Raw genomic sequence first — 16,008 nt, forward strand, 5'->3', positions numbered from 1 at the left:
TTTTAGATTTTGCGAAAGTGTTCGATAAAGTTTCGCACCGATTACTCCTACTAAAATTGAGAAATTTGTGTCTTGATACTAATACACTAAAATGGATTGAACATTTCCTCACTAACCGCCGACAATTTGTAGCGGCTGACGAGACAAGCCCTTCATTTGAGCTGGTGCTGTCGGGTGTCCCCCAAGGAACAGTATTAGGGCCACTACTTTTTCTCATCTATATTAATGATTCTCCTCACTGTATTTCTTCTCCAGTCCATTTCTTCGCTGACGACTGCGTCCTTTTCCGTGAAATAACCACAATTAACGATACGCATGCACTACAGGATGACATTAACGCTATCTCTTCCTGGTGTGGTAAGTGGCAGCTGAACTTAAGCGTTGACAAGTGCAAATCCATGCGAATTTTTCGTGCCGCTACTATCCCGTTTTCGTATCCCTCAAACGGCACCCCTCTGCAATGTGTCTCATCTTACAAGTATTTAGGCCTTCGTATTACATCAGACCTATCATGGAAAGTTCACATCAAATTCATCGCAAACAAAGCTTACCGCATGCTTGGTTATTTAAAATGCAACTTCAATCCCACCCCGTCGTACGTTAAAATTCATTTTCAAAAAACATCGTACGCTCTCAACTTGAATACGCATCATCCATTAGGGATCCTTCCACGGCAACTCTTACTCATTTGCTGTAAATGGTTCAGAAGAACTCGGCACGTTTTATAACTCAATTTACCACCGAACAACCAGCACTACCACAAGAAAAAACAATTTGGGCCGTCCACTACTAAGTTCACGTCACAAATTTGGACTTCTCTGCCTCGTTCATACATTTTTTTTCCACAGCACTTTGGGAGATTGGTTAATCACTTCGGCATCATATGTATCATTGCGTCTGCATCACACGCGCAAAGTCGGCGTCATCAGGTCTATTACTTAGACTTCTTTTAATTCGTTCATCCCGCGTACGTCCAATGACTGGAACCACCTTCCACGAGACATTGTAGAAATTACCGATGTCGATTTGTTCCGTTCTGCATTGTGTAGTGTTACTTGAATAGGTCTTGTATTGTGCACACGCAATTTCTTACGCGTCATATGTATTTAAATTATTGTATTACTCCAAAAGTGTATATACGTGTACAAATTTGTATGTCTTTACAAATATGTCAAGTATTTTCTTCAACATTGCATGAGCCAGCTTGGTTATTTTTTTACATACATGCCTGTTTGCATGCTTTCTTCCACATTAAACCCACTCCCCTCTGTAATGTATTACCCTGAGGGGAGCAATAAATACATAAGTCAAAAAATATGTCAGCTCATCCTGCATATGCTTAACAATCGGCTCGTACACCACTTGGAGCGTACAAATTGGTTTCACTCCGCTCTTACCGGCTTCCGCCCCCACCATGCTACCCACTATTATCTGTGGCTGCTCCGGAGCGTAATTAATCAGATCTCGCGCAAGGCCTTCCCGGACTACGTACTCGCCTTAGACATGCACAAGGCCTTTGATAATGTAAGGCAATCAAGAATTCTTTTGCAACGTGCCCTCGCCTTCCCAAGCCAAAATACTCAGGTCTGGATAAGCAGCTTTCTTTAACATTGACCTATCCGTCTTAACCATCGAACCCACCAGCCTACTTTTTTCTACCTGGACTGAGGAGCCGCACAAGGGTCCATTTTGGCTTCTCTCCTCTTCAATCTGGCCATGAACCGCGTTGCTAGAATGCTTGAACATGACACTGCCGCCCGGTTCGCTGTTTATGCGGACGACTTTGTGGTACGGACAATTACGAACTGATTACGAACAATTACGGACTGATTACGAAACAAAAGAAGCTTTGCAAACAGAGTTGCAAGCAGCAGTCCTGAGCTTGGAAAATACGCGGTCGCAATTTCAACTACAACTATTCCCGACAAAAACAGCACTACTCAGCATCGATGGCAAACATCGTTCAAATGAGGAACAGATTATCTCCCTTCAAGTGGGGGATATACTCCTTGAATCTTGCAACGGTGCAATTTGACTGCTGGGTGTTCCAATAAGCAACTGTAATAGCCCAAAACAGTTGATAGCATCACTTAAGAAAACCTAGAATTCCTCCTTACATCTCGCTACAAGGATATTTATTAAATATGAAGGAGTTGTACCAAGCAGCTTGTACCAAGCTCGCGCGTGCCGTGGCACATGGACGTTTCACTTACGACTTCCCGGTCCATGAGCTATGACAGTCACATGTCAGTGGTATTCACAAAATGAATCGGCACCTTCTCCGTGCGATTAGTGGCCTCCCTTCATTCACCCGGGTAGATACTCTCCACGAAGCAGTTCCTCTTCCGCCTCTCACTGACCTCATTGAAGAGACCAAACTACGTTTCCAACATCATCTGGACCATTTGGCACAAGAAAAAAAAATTCCAGAAATGGGACCGCCTAAATGGCGACTCTGAGAGCCCGGATTTGCCGCCAGCAATTTCTCCGTGGGAACGCCCCTTCATCGGTATTCCACGTCGACGCCCGGTCCGGCACCATAACCTAATAGTACGCGAACTATACTTTTGCATGTTCGCAGAAGACAAGACAGGCGACGAAATTGACATTTACGACCACGCGTCTATGAATGGGATGACCGCGGCCATTGCCTGGACATCTACAGACTTGCGAGAAATGAAGGGATCCCGGCAAATTTCCTACACATGCGGCCTTGTAGAAGAAGTAGAATTTATGGGAATTCTGGCAGTCACCCGGAAAATCTATCACCATTCCTCCCATCTCACCGCCAAGGAATTTCGCATTATCACGGATTCTTATGTCGCTGTCCGAGAATTGAACCGTCCAGTTTCCCCGAACACTACGGCGACAAATATCCTGAAAACGATACGAGACCTACAAATGGAAGAATTCAAAATTCGCATTGTTTGGACTCCGGGACATACTTTCGGCGCACAAGGCAACCGCATGGCTCACGACGCTGCCAGGGAGAGGCTACAATCACCTTCCACGGTGCCCGCCACGCCCGTCCCCTATGTCCAAGCAAATTTGCAACTCCAGCTACGTCTCCTCAAAAAAGAAAGCACTAAGCGTTTGCAAGCTGAAACTCCGGTTGGCATCCTTGCACCAGTCAAGCCCTTTTCACGTTCGGGCGAGGTATCCCTTACAAAAATGGAATTTGAGTTTCAATTATTTTCCTGTTGAGTTTTTATTGAATCAACAGAAACTTAATTCAAACTCAATTGGCTATTGAGATGTGTCAGTACAAACTCAAAAGGATTTTTATTGAGAAAACGCAACACAAAACCAATTGACACCAGTCAATTGAAACTCTTTGGAGAACCAATGAACAAAACTCATCAGGCTCAAACATACACTTTGAAGGGTTATTTTTTTCAGCGCTGCCCACTGTGTCTACGGAATTAAGACTACTAGGTTACTTTTATGCTTTTTTTAGTTTACATTGACATTTCTATTGAGTGCAGTCAATAAAAAGTCAACAAGGTTTCAATAGACAAACCTCAAAAGAATGTCAAATGACTTCCTTTAATTGAAACTCAATAGAGTTTCTACTGACAAAACTAAGTAGGATTGAGAGTCGAACTAGTTGGTGAACATACATTGTTGAAAATTATACCGGTGTCCTTCTTTCTTTTCGTGTTTTATGGTTCGCGCTTAATTTTCAACACTGATGAAACTCCGTAGGGTATTCCAGTAGCCTTTACCAGCAGCATATCTTTGCACAAATAAAAATTATACCTGCTAAGTGGGAAATCAATTGTATTGGACAATTTTTGAATGCATTTCCTCAAATACTGCCGCAACATGGTTTGCACAAAACAATGGAGGAAATAAACATTGACAAAACTCCAGTGACTCATCTCTTCTGGCACGTGACTCCCGCGGAAAGGTTTCCGTGCTATAGCAGCTGATTTTCTTCTTTATACCTGAGCACACATTGACATAATGGGTGAGCAATCTCCAGTACTGCTAAGGTTCCGCTTTGGGGCGCTTTAGCGGCAGTGGAGATTTTATTTATTTATTTACAGAATACTGCAGGCCCATTTGAGGGCCCCAGCAGGAGGGGCAAGAATATAACACTGCACACAACTGTAAATCAGCAAGAACAATAAAAAGATACAAAAAGATACATCATGGGTCATGGTTCGATACGATCAAGTGCTTCTACAGAGCCGGTTAATGACTGAGGTAGGCAGTTCCAGTCGTTTATGGTTCGAGGAAAGTACGAGTATTTGAAAATGTTTGTTCTGGCGAAATACGGTGTTAATGAATGAGTCTGCCGATGCCGGGTTTGTCTTGTGAGATATTCGAAGTCAGTCTTCCGGGAAGGTTGGTGTGGAATCATGAAGCATGCATATCTCGGCCGGGAAAAAACAGACAGGCGGAAGGGAGGGGGGGGGGGCGCTACACATCTCGGGTCCCAGTTCTGGGGACAAAACAAAAAGTCGTAACTCCTCCTACCTCTTATCACACATACAATGCTGTGATACGTTGTGTTCCGGGGGGGCGGGGGGAAGGAGGTAGATTTAAAAAGTCATTTCATCTGCTACATCTACAAAAGTCATGTGACATCGCATCCTAGTGCGATGATTCAGTGTTTTTCTGTGGAGGCACGATAATAACAGCGCTGTTTTGCAGAAATGAATACTTATCTCACAAACCCAAACGCGAAAGAATATTCCAGTAACGAAAATGTGCCTATACATACTCAGAAAAAAAATAGCAAAACGTTGGTGTAAATCACTACACGTCGAAAAAAGAACAATTAAATTTTTGTATACAGCGAACTTTTAAAACAAGCCTTCAAATCAAGCCAACGCAAGCTTGGCCTCATCGTCGTTCACTCGTGAACTTCATTAGGGTATCCAGAACTACACCCCGCCGTGGTCTGAGCCCAAGGACGCGAGTTCAGTTCCCCATCGCGGAGACCGCTTTTCTCTTGGAGGCAAAAAGCGAAAACGCCAATGTGTTCGAGATTAGGCGCACGTTAAGACCCCGGGCTCGGGCTGTGAATCCGGGGCCCTCCACTGCTGCGGGCCTTATCGCCAGTGTAGCGTCGGCGCCCTAAATTTCGTAGTCAAACAAATCAATATCCCTCGCATACATAACTTTCCTTGAGGATACCGTGAACTGTCTACGATAACAACTGTAGAACTGCAGTGTGGAATACAGAGAATCCCGCAAGGAGCAAACGCGCATCTATGTTCTACTAAAACAGGTGAAAACAGTTCTTTCACGGCAAAAGAAATCTGTACGCGTAAGCGGAAGAGACTTTCACAAGGCGCCCCCGCTCACACGAACTAAACGAACAAACGAAGAAAAAAGGGAAGAAAGACAAACTGAAGCGCTGATTAACAACTCCTCTCTACTGCACACAGGGACACAAAAAGAAAGAACGAGCCTGACACTGCTGCACGTCACTACAAAAAAAAAGAAAGCAAAATAGAGAAACCGAACAAATTAGTGAGCTGGCGTGCCGCTTGTTACACTCCGAACCGCTCTCTCGCTAACAAAAGTATTTTAAAGATGTCAACGCGTCCGCGGAATGTTTCTCAAACACAAGCGCCTCACAAATATCCTGCGCCCGCAAGCAGACCACGAACTTCAAAGCTGTTTTGAAGGATTCTCTCTTCTGCTGCCATTCGCCGAGGCGGGGAACTTGGAAGGGCGCGGGCGCCCGGACACAAAAGACGTACCATCCACCTCCACACCCGCCGATAACCAGTTCTTCTGGTTCCTCTGGCATCCTCCCACGCTAAGCTGAAGTGACCGCGCTGTCGCGACATGGTCTCCGAGATTCCCCGCGAATGTCTAGTACGCTGAGTTGCCACTGCCGCCAGTGGCGCTAAGAGCCAACATCGCGACCTCGGCGGAGTTCGGTTATCTGAAAAATAATATTACTGCTGCTCAACGGGTTGGTAATAATTCTATAAACAATGATCGTAAATATTAACATAGGACTCACAAGCCGCCGTCGGTTTTTTTTAATATGTCGTGTCAATGTTTTCACGCTCAATTTTTCACAAGAATGCGTAGCCGTGGCATAGCCATCGCAAACCGACTCGAAGCCAAGCCAAAGTCGCTTGTTCGCAGTCCCGGATGTGCGGGCACCAACGCTGTGCGGTCGTTCTCACTGTTCTGTGCAAATTTACAGCTTTGCTCGTGTTGTTGACGATTTATGTGCCGTGTGCGAATCTTTTCAACGAGCATCGAAGGTCAGACATTGCAGTGCAGCTGGCGATACATCGAATTTATTGAAGGAAAAGCCATCGTATGCACTTTTCTACTGCCGGTGAACATCCTTTGTGTCCGTGTTGTATCTGTCCGCTGTGATCGTACGGTGAAGAAGCTTGCGAAGTGAGGTGTTACCTTCCCTGTTAGCAACGCTTTGGAATCCGTCAAATTCACCACGCTGGAAGCGCCGCTGGGAGCGACGTTGTTATAAGGTAAGTTTATTCTTTCCGAGTGCTCCTGTGCAGTGCGCGTCAGGCTTGTCAAGGGCAAGCGAGCGCGCGGCTTCGGAGCATGCTGGCGACATCTGCTGATAGCTGCTGGGTTAGAGATAGCTTGCCATTGCGCGCGCGTGGATCTCGGACAGGCCCTGGCCGGTCGTCGTTCAGCTTTGGCCTCTAAAATTTGGAGACACCACCACCCGCAACGGGTGCTTGTTTTCTTCGTGCCAGCCGTGAGCGGTGACGCCGGAGATCAGTGCGTAATTTGACGCGGTGCATTATCACCCCAGGGACTTACGTAATCGCACAACAGGTTCGAGCGAAAGCCCTGCAGTGAATTCTTGTTGCGTGCTTTCCGTTTGGTGCGCTTGAGATGCAGAAGACTGGCGCTCGTTGCTTTATGCGATTACGTAACTGCCTGCGATAAACGCGTCAAACGGCGCGTCTATCTGGCCTGTCACCGCTGATGGCTGGCACTGGGGAAGACCAGTGCCCCTCGTGGGTGGTGGCGTCTGCAAATAAGAGTGGCCCATGCGAAATGACGACCGGCCCGACCCTGTCCGAGATCCGCGCACGCGCAATGGCAAGCTATCTCTAACCCAGCAGTTATCAGCAGATGTCGCCAGCACGCTCCGGAGCCGTGCACTCGCTTGCCCTAGACAAGCCTGACGCACACTGTACATTTCATCATGACAAATGTTGTGCAGACCTACCTGAATGGCGATAATCACGACTTGGTTATTTGTCGGTATAGGAACAGTGTTTTAAAGCAAAGCTTTCTACCTCTACCCCCCAAGGGTTCTTTCGCGACCGTTGGTGTCACCAGAAAACTCCAGCGAACAAATAAAAGAATTTACTGGAACCGACGGGAATCGAACCTGGAACTAATAGACTAACAAAGCGAGAGCCCGTTGTCTTACCGATTTAGCTACGAGCCCACGCGAAGACGGGGAAGACAAGTGGTGTACTCACCAAGCACATCTACGGGTTTTCCCCCTGCGTTCTCGCTGAATGCCGTGGGAAAGCGTCACGCCACCACTCACGCCCGTCTAGCGGCCCTGTGTGCACCTTGCTCACGTGCTAAGAGTTACTAAAAATTAAAGTAAGCTCACACCAATGCATGGCATCTCACTTCTAGTACGCCAATGTGCTAAAGCCTGTGGCCTCCAGTGTTCACGTAAACAATCACAGCTCCTTGTCGTCTGCCGTCACGCCAAATCAAGGAATACATTCAAATACTCCTTGATGGCCAAGCCATCACTCCAAGCCCCAGCATCAAGATCCTGGGCCTACATCTCGAGGCTAAGACCAAGAGTGACGTCGCCTTCTAGCGCCTCAAAAACAGCATTAATCAAATGATACACATGATTAGCCGCGTTGCCACCAAGAAGCGAGGCCTAAAAGAATCCGGTACCTTTCGATTAATTGAAGCTTTTGTCCTCTCGAGAGTCACTTACGTCAACCCCCTGTCTTCTTCTCGACAAGGAAGACATAGAGATCCTTTATATAATGATTAGAAAGGCGGTCGAGCAGGCCATTGGTCTCCTCATGAGTGCGTCCACACAGAGGCTGCTTAGCACGGGGCTCCAGAACACGGTGGAAGAGCTGATAAAAGGCCATCTTTCTAACCAGAAGGTCCGACTCAGAACTGCGGTGGGTGACCGCATGCTTCACCAGATTGGCTGAGGAGCCCAGAATGTCACTCCACTTGACGTACTTCCATACTCTTGGCGACTAAAACTAAAAATGCTCCATTTGCTTAGAAATATGAACCCCTCACATTAGGAGGGTCACCGAAAAGCACGGGCTCAAGCGCTAAACACCACCATCGGCGGGGATCATGCAGTTATCTACACAGACGCCTCCAAACATCGAGGGCAGCAATACGCCATCATCGTGGCTACCTTCAGAACCAACCTGCTTGCGTGTACCTCGCTTAGCACCCAAGAAATGACGGCAGCAGAAGAGGCAGCCATCACCTTGGCTCTCACTCAACCGGGGTTCGGAGGGTAGTCACGGATTCCGAGCAAGCCTTCTGGAATTACCAGTCGCGTTGGGTGTCCTGACCTGCACTGCACGTGCTCAAAAACACCCCCCAAACGGTTCTATTCAGCTCATCTGGACATCCTTTCTCGCTTCAATGGAGGGCAACAAATACGCCCACCCAACAAGCCTGCGCTTTTACCTCTCGTGCTATGGACCTGCACGAGGACAGTCACCCGCTTATCACGTTCAGGGAAATAACCCAGCATTATCGCCTTCTGAGACAGAATGTACCTTCGCCTTACCCCGACCTTTCCAGACAACAACAAACTACCCTACGGCTCATACAATCCGGGCTCCTTCCCACAACCTACACGTCTTCACTTAATGCATCCGAATCGCTCCGACGCTGAATGTAAATTTTGCTCAGAAGTAGGAACACTCCACCCGGCAATCGGGGTGTGCGACTTTAGCCATTAGTGTCCTTCTCTCTTTCCGTCAACTACCCAACAAGAGCAATGGGAGATGCTGCTGGCCAGGCCCTCTCTACCTACCCAGCTTAAGTGAGTGGACAGAACACAGGCTGCGCGGACTGCATATGGGCACCACAGAAGAAGGAATCACTCCCCAGGGCTGCACTCTGGCCGTTCAGAAATCTGAACACAAGTATTTCTTCTTCCTTCTCATCCTTCTCTGCCGCAAATCTCGTCGCCTCCGTCCGCGGCGCAGAGACGGAGAAGTCAGATCGTCTAATACCGGGTTGGAGCTTACTTTATTTTATAAAAAAAGTTTCCACTCTTGTGCTACACCAATACAACTAAACCAAACAGCGTTCAAGCATCATGCATTGATTTCACCTTACCAAGAATATCTCTTTGAAGTAATAAATGGTGTGGTTAAGTGCATTTCACTTTTCTCTCGTTTTACTATTTGTAGAGCGATGTGAGGGAATTTAAGTGATGTCGCATGGGTAATCGTTACTCGTGCCGTTTACAGCTTTGCTTTCCCACCACATTCACGAGGTGGATTGGCGCGATTTTTTTATTCCCGCCGTCTCCAGATCGACCTAAAGGGTATGATTTCACTTCAGCCTTGCAAAAATACTGTACGTAAGTGTAACAAATTGAAGGGGGAGGCTATTGTACCGGCACACAACATTTTGACATCAATCAGTGTTTTACTGTCTTCCGCGCTGCTGTAGTATTGCTTTCCCGTGTTCTATATTTGTATGTACCTTAAGCTAAAGATCTAGCAAAACCTTTGAAGGCAATTGACGAATGAATAAAATCCCAGATGCAGTGCCGCTACAGAACGGAGCAGCAGCCATGAATTATCTAGTACGAAGTGTCATAAAAAAAGAAAGAACACCATGATGAAGATAAATAAAATGTTTGACGAACGAAGTTAACGAAAATGAAAAAAAATGAAAGAGGTTGAATCGAACAAGTGCCTGTCGGATCAATAACAGACGTACGAATACTGCGCCATGCAAGCACACCTGACAGCGCTAGGCTGAGAGGCAGATCTACCAGTCACAAACAGGATAGTGTGTTCAACCAGTTAGGAGACATGGCGGTAAAATGTACTTGCAAGCTAAAGTGCTGGCAGCCAGCAATATATTTGCGTATTCATTTGAGCGATTGCTTGGAGAAAGAGCGTTCCCTGAGTGCAGAGCAGTGACAAATGTGGCCTAAACCCTACTTCATTCCAGCTAAAAAAATAATGCCCAAGAATATAACAAATTCATTGATTGCTTTTGGAAAATAGAGACTATGTATCCGCAGAAGGTAGGGTTTGAACCCAAAACATCTTTACACAAGTCTGATGTGTTACCTCGGCACCCTAAAGGCAAGCAGACACTTTGGCTTTAAAACCAATGCAGAAAAAAACCTGCTGCGTTAGTAGTAGTTGGAAACAGACTGCACACTGTTGTCATATATTAGTCTTTTACCCCTAAGTGCCAATTCTCTCCATGTATCTTTCCGTGAATTTCTCATTTGCCAATTTTTGTCACAGGTGCTAGGCAGCTTGCGCTAGAACATGCACAGGCGTCAAACTTTCAAACTGATGAATACCAGTTTTGACTTAAGCACTTGCTCGACTTGCTAGCGTAAATTAAAATTTGCCATTGCTTCTAATCACAACCTGCTGACTGCCTTTCTCGGAGCAGTTTTGAATAAGTTGGGCTGAATGTGGTGTGAGTAATAGTAAAATCACTGAATGACATTTTGGCTGAATGTGGCATCAGACGTGCCACTGACTGATGCTACACCGGCATTGCGCGAGGGCTTAGTCAATCTGTTTTGACAGATGTTCTGCCTCTAGGAATTACCCAAATGATTGGTCGGCATGGTATCACTATACTGTTTTAGTGCTGCTAGTGTATAGAAAATCTCGCCAAGCAAAGGGATACAAGCTTTTAAATTATTTCTCATTTACAGAAACTGATGTTTTTCCCCTCACCAAACAACACTGTTTCGTGTTCTCCTTGTGTGTAAACTGGCATTAAACGGCCTTGTTATACTGGTATACCCCTCTGGCATTGTTATGATGAAGGCAAAAATGTGGATATACCCATGTCTCATATGATCCCTTTAAGCTGCGGCTTAGTGCTACTTGTTTGGTAAACGTACTGCAAGGCCCACACCATACTTCAGCGTTACAAGAGTGTAAAAGACTGCGAAATTCAAGTTATGTATTTTTCCTGTCACGTTCTTTTTGGCACGTTTTTTTCCATCACGGTTCATGTATTTTTTTCCACTAGTCGGTAAGCACAAAGTATTATGTGCTCATCCATTCATAAAGCCATTTGCGATGATTGCCTGATGTAGTAACTTTAGATTACAGTACCATCTGATCCTAGTTTTTTTTAATCAAGGCTTGTTTTGTAAACAAGTTCATGCAAGTTGACAATTTTCTAATTTTGTTTTACGAGATTTCAAGCATTAAAATTTTAAAAAACAAAATCCACAGGTTGACAGGTATGCTTTTGCACAGGTTTGGGGTTTCTCCTGTCAGGTAGTGGCTCAACCAGTCTTGATAGGCCTATTTGGATTTCTTTTGGGCCTGAAAGATGTGGAAGACACGATTACGGACCCATGCGGGTGATTTTTTGGCTCCCTGCCGCCTTGAAACATAGTCGTTCTTGTAGATTTCAGGCGCCTTAATGCGGAAGGCATTCAACTAAAGGCATTCCACTCCCTTACAATTGTAGAATTAATTGATGCGGCTAGCTTGGCTTGCGGCATTAAAATCTGAGGAAAGCTTATACATTTCTTGTACTGCTATCTCCCTGCTTTCCAAACATACAAGCCAGGTAACTTTTAAAATAGCCAGGTACTTAAACCAGCATGCTTAATTAGAAGGGATGCAATCATCATTTCGTACTTGACTGGTGCAAACAAACAAGTCTGTTTCTTGTATTTTGCAGGCTATACAGTCAAGTAGGCAAGTGGACCCTGCGAGGCTCCAGCCCTCCCGTGATGCTTTCGTGAGCAATAAAGCAAGCTTTGCCATGCAACACCTCACTATTTCGCCTGCTCATTGCACACCTTGACGACAGTTTTTAGAATGTTTTTGCAATATTGATGCAGACTTAGTATATATTTAGTACAGTTAACTGAACTTTACTATGCAGTTGTTGAAATAACTTGACAAAAAACTAACAGGAAATCAAACGGGCTGTCTTGAATATGCTCAGTAGGTTTTCATTTGAAATTTCTCAACAGGAACTCAACAGGAGAATGAATAGAGAGTCAACACAGACACAACTGGAACTCAACAGACTTTTCTCAATAGACTTTCAATTGACACGTCACAACAGGTTACTCAACAGGAAAAGTGTATTGAGACTCAACAGAAAGTCAATTGAAAATCAACAGACATGTTGACTATAGTCAATAGACTTTCAATTGAAACTCAGCGTTGAGTTTCAATTGAAACGCGGCGGCCTATTTTCAACGAGAACTCAATACAAAATTTCTATTCAAAGTCAATTGACTGTCAACACAATGTACTGAGTAAAGTCAATTGACTTTCAATTCAATCTCAATAACCATTTTTGTAAGGGATTCGCCAATAAATTGTATGCGAACGCAGCGTACACACTACACATTGTACATAAGTGGTCAGCCCCGGCAGGCTCTCAATTGCACTGATGTCCGCACTGCAATAGTGATGCTATACCAAATCTCTTGCACTTAATTTGGTTCTGTCCTATATTCGCCCGTAACCGCTGTCAACTGCTAACTGTAGGTCTTGCACCCACGACTGAACTGGAGCACGTTAGTCGTGTCGGTGACGACCCCGCTACTCTAGAAATAATTACCCAGTACGCATTTTAAACGGTCTGTACAAATTGGTGTAGCGGTCTGACACACTTTCCCGGACTGGCCATACCCATCTACGACCAAAGTTAACATTGCAAACTGTGCATTTTGGTGCCACTGACAGAGTGAACTGTGCATCTTGTAAATAGGACCTTAAAACTAGAACTGTGTAGACAGTGTGAATTGTGACGTCTTTCTTTCTGCTCCCCCTTTGGCATCCTCACTTCCCCACAGGGCCTCATGGCCTCTCGTCTTTAATAAAGTGTTTCACTCACTCGGCCTGTTTCGCCAGTTACCGAGGAGCCTAACAATATCCACACGGCGCACGATACAGCTGAGGTTTTCCAAAGAAGTGACGGGTGAAGAAAGTTTCGTAACTGCTGTCTAGCGGCATTCTTGGCGGATATTCCGAATTTTCAGAATTTGTAACAGGGTACGAAAATGAGGAGTGTTTTCGTCTGAAGTCGCGGGCAATTGATTTATTCAAAATAAATCACCTGCAGTAAAAATATAACTTTGAAAGAAACCACGTGTCCCGCAGAATGGCAAACATTGTAATGCTGGTTTCCAGAATCATGTCAGTATACGGCAATGAAAGGCCTTTGACATTGTACTTCAAACAAAAAATAAAGAAAACAAATCAAAGAATGAAATGGAGTTACTAAGGAATCAGTGGTTGATAAATCGTCCCAGGCTTTCGTTGTCACAGGCTACATAGCTGGCCTGAGAATTTAGTTTTAGGCTATTGTTGCGCACCGAAACGGTCACATTTTGTGTTTTGGGGGCACAAAATTAAAGATACGGAACAAGGTTATCGTACAACCATACCTTAGTTTTTCTACTCATCTTTTTCTTGGATTCAGTGGGTATGAACATTTGTGTTGCAACGGTGCGATTACCTATGGCAACTTTTAAGGGTGTGCGAAAGAATAGAATACCCTTGTAAAAAGAACTGAAAACGATTGCGCAGTTCTACCTGAAGGTGCGTAATTATGTTCTCGTTTGTTTAGCTTTGGCAAAGCGTATTTTGGATAATGTGTCGAAGATCACAACTAATCGTGTTTTTTATAGAGGAAAATGGTATATCTCCCCTAAAAACAACAATCTCGGGATGAACATGGAAAGATGCCGATTTTACAGCCCTGTCATGAAGTGTCTAGTGTTTACCTTTTCGCCATAACAGCAAAGCTGTTCATTAAGGAGGTGGGCAAATTATTGAAGCAACATAGTAGTGATATGTGTCAGTGAACTCCCATGGGGTTATTGTAATAGTGTGGGGGTCTATAAAATACCAATATTCATTAACTCTTGCGACATTTGGACTCTGCAGTGATAACAAAGTGATAGCAGAGTATTTCTTAGAAAATTATTTGTCGGCTGTAAACAGGGGTTAAAGTTGAGAAACCTGGTAACTCAAAATGCACGTTTGAATGTGAGCCCTTTCTATCTCGTATATAAATCCACAAATATGTGTTTCGTAAACGCGTACAGATTTTAAATTGCGTTTCAAGGTTGAGGTTTCGCTAGGGCTAATGAAATGTTTACATAATTAGGTCTAAATAAAAATGAACCCACGTTCACCGACTCAATGTCACAAACGCTGATTCCTGTCACGAACATAGAAGGTTCCTGGGCGGCGAACTGGCCAAGTTTGTGAACGTTGGTGACGGCAAGTTGGAAAGTTGGTGAAGGGAATATTCAGCGCCGTCTTTTTAATTTCCCTTCTCTGTCTTCGTCTTGGATGCACTGTTTTCACCATGAAGATTCCTGGGCATCCCGAATGGCAAACTTCGTATAACTCCTTCTTCGTATAACTTCTTCGTATAACTCCTCGAAGGCAGCCAATACATTCCTGTCCGCGCCAACTTTCCATACAGTTTCTGACGGGCGGAATCATTTATCCATTTTCCCGACATTTGAGAAACGACCGCCAAGCCTGCTCCTCCAAATCACATGTCGGTCGCATGCTCGGAAATTCGCCGACGTCTCTTCCTCTCTGTGACACCGCCCACCTGCGCCCGGCGCTGCCTATCTCCCACAACGCGGCTCTGCCGGCCTGCTCTTGGCAGTTGCTCCCCCTTTCTACGTTATTCCCTCTCTACATCGCTGCGCCCGCATTACCAAGCTTCATCCAATGAATGCCTCGACCAGGAACAGCTTCGTTATTTTAATTTCGAGCTGGCAGCTCCTGGGAGTTTCTGAACATTAAAGCATTGGTTCGTATTGAGGCCGACGCGTCTGGAATGCAACATTGCGCACATTTATAATTTCGTGTTAACAAATTCATAGCTGGTTTAAGTTTCCCTAATCACAAGAACTGGCAAAATCGCGTGGCAAGTTGTACCAAAGGAACGAATCCCAATTCAGAAGAAAGCTGCATTTTCACAAAAAAGACGATGTCACAACCTAATTGTTTGTGGTAAGCATCTTTTGTGTTGATAACGAATCCTCAAGGTCAAAACACCGCATACGAAGTAGGAGGGTGAAATCGTGAACAGTTTCATGTAATTAGTGAAACCTTCGTACGTAAATCACTTTCGAACCAAGACCATGCGATTACACCCTGCTTACATTCTTGTGTGACTTCTATTGAGCATTTTCGGAAACAAAACAACGCATGCAAAAAAAAAGAACACATGACAGTTTTCTTTTGTGTTCAAATGAGATTACTTGTAGCATTCAAAAGATGTTTCCCCCGCAGCGTAATAAGAATTTGAAATAACAACAGGGGTGAGTTGGGTGCATATCGCCAAATATTAAAAAAAAAACATTTCCGAGGAATGTCCTTATACGTGACAATCAAAAAGGTATTCTTACATTTAGTTTAACATATGCGTGCGTTCCATACATTTCGTTGCTGAAGTCTTGTGGCAACATCCTATTCTTGGGCAAGAAGATTCCGTCACCATATAAAAATTTTTGCACGCCCACGTATCCTTTCATCCAAATCCACATGATGCTCCCAATTGTGAAAAACATTCCTGTTCCAACAATTGATGGGAACCACATCTTCGCACCTGCTTTGATGCTCAGCAATCTCTTCTGAAAATTTAGTAACATAAAACGTTAAAAAGATATCATTGCGCCTCTAGCAAATTCATTTATTATTCCATGTTGCGCTTGCCCGTGTTGCTCGTGGCATTAACGAAGGAAAAGAATATCAATCAGGGAAACTTCCACACCAAGCATTCCTGCATAAAGTTGTTCATTGGATTATTTTTAGC

The 16,008-nt window shown here is 44.7% G+C and overlaps 1 protein-coding gene across 1 annotated transcript in view; it reads right to left on the reverse strand.

Annotated features, from left to right (window-relative positions):
- Positions 1-15,931, reverse strand: part of LOC144164316 (AB hydrolase superfamily protein YfhM-like) — a 79,717-nt gene extending 63,786 nt beyond the window's left edge. The window contains exon 1 of the mRNA XM_077694813.1: positions 15,602-15,931. Within this exon, the coding sequence (XP_077550939.1) occupies positions 15,602-15,844 (243 nt within the window). The 5' untranslated portion in view covers positions 15,845-15,931. The remainder of the gene's footprint in view (positions 1-15,601) is intronic.
- Between the last annotated feature and the right edge of the window lie 77 nt (positions 15,932-16,008).

This window comes from Haemaphysalis longicornis, unplaced genomic scaffold, assembly GCF_048455015.1.
Source record: "Haemaphysalis longicornis isolate Haplotype H1 unplaced genomic scaffold, Haemaphysalis longicornis Haplotype H1 scaffold_13, whole genome shotgun sequence".
Classification (NCBI taxonomy): domain Eukaryota; kingdom Metazoa; phylum Arthropoda; class Arachnida; order Ixodida; family Ixodidae; genus Haemaphysalis; species Haemaphysalis longicornis.